Source organism: Ustilaginoidea virens, chromosome 7 (assembly GCF_000687475.1).
Source record: "Ustilaginoidea virens chromosome 7, complete sequence".
Lineage (NCBI taxonomy): Eukaryota > Fungi > Ascomycota > Sordariomycetes > Hypocreales > Clavicipitaceae > Ustilaginoidea > Ustilaginoidea virens.
Window position 1 is genome coordinate 2,390,782 of NC_057322.1, and position 5,626 is coordinate 2,396,407.

The window sequence follows — 5,626 nt, forward strand, 5'->3', positions numbered from 1 at the left end:
GAAGGATCCACCGTCTGCTATATTTGCTATCGCTATAGGCCTTACGCAAAGTGCCGAACTAGGATAGAACTAATTAATTATCACCCTTATATACGCGAGATATACTGGAGAATCGTATATATAGTCCGCGACGAAGAGAGCACTATTAGCAGCAATATAAATAACCCCGACTATATGCTACTTACGGACGATTTTAAGTTGGAATCGACATTTTTCCTTAGCTTTATTAGACATTACGATAATCAGCTGTATGATATGATTAGACAGGCAACCCCTAAAGAACAATCTATCTATATAGATGCGGCGATAGACTTTATGTAAGGCAAACTAATTGATGAGCAGCGCCTCTTGCGTATATAGGATACTGCCGAGTTCCTCATATATACCTTTTCTTACCACTAGTTACCAGAATAGTAAGGCGGCCTTTTTCCTTTTCTGTTTTTTCCCCTCTAACTAATAATAGCTAGGCCGTATATAGTTATAGCGGCGCACTTATAAAAGGGGCATAGGGTATTTCTTTCGGTATATCTTACCATACATAATATCGTATAGAAGTCAGGTACTAGGGCGGCTTAGCATATAGATGCTTCTTACTTTCCGGGGCAATATGTATTGCAAGGTATAGATAATTAATTGTATATAGAGCTAAAGGCGACTAGTATAAGGTATTGGTAGGTTTCCCATCTAAATCGATATCGTTTTCCGACCTATTAGGATTCTTGCTATAGTTAACCAACCTTATAATCTCTTTCTTTCCTAGAGCTACTTAGTTAAACGACTAGGGTAGTAAATAATCCCCTAATAGGAAGTCCACCTTTAGATTACGCGCTTTATCCCGTAAGCCCTATTGGTTATATGGTATATCGAACATATCCCTATATTTCTCCTTAATTTTAGACTAGTAAGCATTCTCGGTCCGGATAAGCCTAATAAGGAGGTTGGTATTATGTAAAGACTATTGGTGGTAGCGCTAGGGGCGGCGCGCTAATGCCTCATGCTGCCGCCTGGATAAAAAGCGGTTGGATTTTGATAATATACTGGTAAGGCGTGCTATAAAATAGCAAATATAATAGAGAGATAAGTCAGCACTATACCGAAATGCGTCGCCCTGGGCCGTCCAACCACTTACTATAGTAGATACTGCGTGGTAAAAAGAAGGTAGCTAGGTTAGCACGCTATAGATTGTTTGCTATGCTATTGTAGTCAGGTAAAACGCTCCTTTTTATACTATAACCCTTACTTTATTTACTATAGCAGGCCTATATCAATAAGGTGAGGGGTAAGGCATAGGCAATACGCTATGCTTTCCTTCGTAGCCTTATAGCGCCTTCTTTACTATATATCCCTTATATTACCAAATGGAATTAATATCGCAATCGCCTAATCACCGCGACCATTATATACGTAGTGAACCCGCTTTTCCCTATGCTCTTTTATAGGGTGTATAGGCAGCCCTGTAGAGCCGCACCACTACTTATTACGTACTACCTCGCGCGCGACCGTATATATAATTATATCCTTTATACGATTTAAATCTGGCATACGAACCGCACCCCTATTGGCTGGCTACTAGAATAAATGCAGAGCATACGCTAGTCATACGCTAGTCCACGCCAATGATAGGGTAGGGGCAGCAGCCGGCTTTTCTATACTAAATTATGCGCTAGTCCACGCCAATAGATAGGGTAGGGGAAGCAGCCGGCTCTTCTCTAGCATATTCATATAGTAATAGTAAGGGTTAATATAGCAATAATGTAGAACTTTTCTTTTCTTTACCCTCTTTCTATACGACTACCAACCTTACTATATATTCCTACTTACCTTTAGTACTCTAGAAAGCAGCAGCGCTAGCCTCTTATATTTATTAAATAAAAAGGATATACACGCTTGCCACCCTATACTAGGAAGCATGTCATCCCGCGCGCTTGCCACGAGCCCTATAGAAGTAACCCCCCCTAAGCGTCCTCGTGGCCGCCCCTGGGTTAATCCTATAATATAACGACAGTATAGGAATACTAGGCAGCGGCAGTAGCGCGCGCAAAGGGCAGTAAATGCTTTAAATGAAGCTATTCAGGATAACCAGCCTTTACAGCAGGAGTAGCTAGTATGGGCCGCGCCGCAAAGGATATCACCGAGGCTATCCGCCAGACCAGCCTCGAGCCAATGCGGCAGCACATCGCCGGCCCTATCTACAGCCTCTCCACATGCCGGCCCGCAAAGGATATTACCGAGGCTATCCGCTAGACTAGCCTCGAGCTAATACGGCAGCGCATTACCGGCCCTATCTATAGCCTCTCTATATGCTAGCCTGCGAAAGATATTACCGAGGCTATCCGCCAGACCAGCCTTGAGCCAATACGGCAGCGCATTACTAGCCCTATCTATAGCCTCTCTATATGCCAACCCGCGAAGGATATTACCAAGGCTATCCGCCAGACCAGCCTCGAGCCAATGCGGCAGCGCATCGCCGGCCCTATCTATAGCCTCTCCACGTGCTGGCCCGTAAAGGATATCACCGAGGCTATCCGCCAGACCAGCCTCGAGCCAATGCGGTAGCGTATCGCCGGCCCTATCTATAGCCTCTCCACATGCCGGCCCGCGAAGGATATCACCGAGGCTATCTGCCAGACCAGCCTCGAGCCAACGCGGTAGCGCATCGCTAGCCCTATCTATAGCCTCTCTATATGCCAACCCGCGAAGGATATCACCGAGGTTATCCGCCAGACCAGCCTCGAGCCAATGCGGCAGCGCATCGCCGGCCCTATCTATAGCCTCTCTATATGCCAGCCCGCAAAAGATATTACCGAGGCTATCCGCCAGACCAGCCTCGAGCCAATACGGCAGCGTATCGCCGGCCCTATCTACAGCCTCTCCACATGCCGGCCCGCGAAGGATATCACTAAGGCTATCCGCCAGACCAGCCTCGAGCCAACACGGCAGCGCATCGCTAGCCCTATCTATAGCCTCTCTATATGCCAACCCGCGAAGGATATCACCGAGGCTATCCGCCAGACCAGCCTCGAGCCAACGCGGTAGCGCATCGCCGGCCCTATCTATAGCCTCTCTATATGCCGGCCTGCGAAGGATATCACCGAGGCTATCCGCTAGACCGGCCTCGAGTAGCCGTAGCACTATATCCCTAGCCGCGTCTATAGCCCTGCCTCTCTGCCGGCCATCCCCTATTGCTGACTATCTCGCCCCTATACTAGAGCCTTATATAGCGGTCGCCGGAAGCTTGGCATCAGGCGCCCTAAAGCGTTATATCAGGCGCGAAAAGGCCCATATGCAGTACCAGGGCAATATACAGTCACTTACTATATCGATAGAAGGGCTATATATCCTACAAAATGCAGGCTCGGCAGCTGCTAATGCCCTACCTAGACCGCAAGGCGATACTATAGTTATACCAGATTTATATAGCGAGAGCGAGACCAAAGAGCATTAGAACACCCTAATAGCTAGTAATTCGGCTCAAATAGATAACAATAGTAGGGTTATACTAAACTCGGATAGTGAGAGCGATACTAAGGAGCGTGGGTATACCCCAGCAGCTAGCAACCCTGCTATATTATATAATAATACTAGGGTTATACCAAACTCAGATAGCGAGAGCGATGCCGAAGAACAAGAGCATATACCAGTGGCTAATAATACTAGAGCGGATGATGATACTATAACGGATACCGGGCGCGATAGCACTAGAGCGGATAACGATACTATAATGGATACCAGCCATAATAGTAGAGCGGATAACGATACTGTAACGGATACCGGGCGCGATAGCACTAGAGCGGATGACGATACTATAATAGATACCGGCCGTAATAGTAGAGCGGATGACGATACTGTAACGGATACCGGCCGCAATAGTAGAGCGGATAACGATACTATAACAGATACCGGGCACGATAGCACTAGAGCGGATAACGATACTGTAACAGATACCGGCCGCGATAGTAGAGCGGATGACGATACTGTAACGGATACCGGCCGCGATAGTAGAGCGGATGACGATACTGTAATAGATACCGGCCGCGATAGCACTAGAGCGGATGATAACACAATAATGGATATCAGCCATAATAGCACTGGAGCGGATGACGACGCTATAGATACCGGCCGCGATAGTAGAGCGGATGACGACATAATAATGGATATCAGCCATAATAGCACTAGAGCGGATGATGACGCTATAGATACCGGCCGCGATAGTAGAGCGGATAACGACACAATAACGGATACCGGCCGCGATAGCACTAGAGCAGATAACGAAACTATAACGGATATCAGCCATAATAGCACTAGAGCGGATGATAACGCTATAATAGATACCAGCCGCGATAGTAGAGCGGATGACGATATAATAATGGATATCAGCCATAATAGCACTAGAGCGGATGATGATGCTATAGATACCGGCCGCGATAGTAGAGCGGATAACGACACAATAACGGATACCAGCCGCGATAGCACTAGAGCGGATAACGAAACTATAACGGATATCAGCCATAATAGCACTAGAGCGGATAATAACGCTATAATAGATACCGGCCGCGATAGCATTAGAGCGGATGATGATTTTATACTAGATGCCGGCGGCGATACTAGGTAGTACCCCTATCTTCTCTATCTAATAGAATACTATAAGAAAAGCCAGACTAATTATAGCCCCGGTAATAGTATCGGCGGATGGGGCTTTAACGATAGCCTGCCACAGCCAGAATACTATAGCAGCCTTGAGGAGACCGATAGCGAGCCGCTATATTATCCTTCTATAACACCGCCATTATCGCCTAATCTATCAGCTAGGCCCCTATCTAGTAGGGGTGACCCGCTTCTTGCAATCGCAGACCAAGCTAGATAGCGCCTCGGTAATAGCAGGATCGAATATAGCGATACTAGCAGCGATAATAAGGGCAACAAGTTCTTACAGCGGCAGGCCTCGGCATATAAGACCATCTTCCAAGAGGCGTTCCAACCCTTATGCTCCTGCGGCGCACGAGAGAATAACGATAGCGATAGTAGCAGCAATAGTAGCGACGATCCTAAGGGCAATAGGGCCGCCAGGCCAAGCCCCGGCGACTTCTAGGATACAGTAGACTCCCTCGGTCTTAGCCGCGATACCATCATGCGGCTGCTTACGGTCGACCCTCTCTAATCGTCCGCTCATCAGTTTTCCGCTCATCAGGTGGCCATAGGGGCTAGCGCCGAAGCCGACTAAAAGCGGCCGTAGCCTATATGCTTCAGGCCGACGTCGAAACTGCCCGTCTCGCTAGAGGCTATGCAAAAGGCCCTCGCGCGCCTATATGATATAGAGATCCGCCGCATGTAGGATATCGATAGCAGCTAGATAGGGGCTACATCGCTCGCCGCGGTCCCGCCATCGATGTATATACGCGTCTCCCTTATGCCGCCCTTTATGCTATCTATCTAAGGTAATTAGGTAATCCAGCCCTATAGCATCTAGCTGGGGAGGACACGTCATACCTACCTGGGCTCCTATGCTACGGCGTTTCGCGGCATCACCTTCTCTATCTTCATCCTCTTCCCAAACGCCTATATCATGCCTGGCAGCAAGCAGGGCAGCTAACCGTTTACCCTAAGCCACTAGAGGCAGGCCGAGTTT

General features: G+C 47.8%; 1 protein-coding gene across 1 annotated transcript; it reads right to left on the reverse strand.

Annotated features, from left to right (window-relative positions):
- Positions 1 to 4,981: 4,981 nt before the first annotated feature.
- Positions 4,982 to 5,185, reverse strand: UV8b_08297 (uncharacterized protein; the record flags this gene model as incomplete). Its single annotated transcript, XM_043145794.1, has 1 exon — positions 4,982 to 5,185. One exon carries the CDS (start codon positions 5,183 to 5,185, stop codon positions 4,982 to 4,984), a length of 204 nt encoding a protein of 67 aa, XP_043001729.1.
- Positions 5,186 to 5,626: the final 441 nt, after the last annotated feature.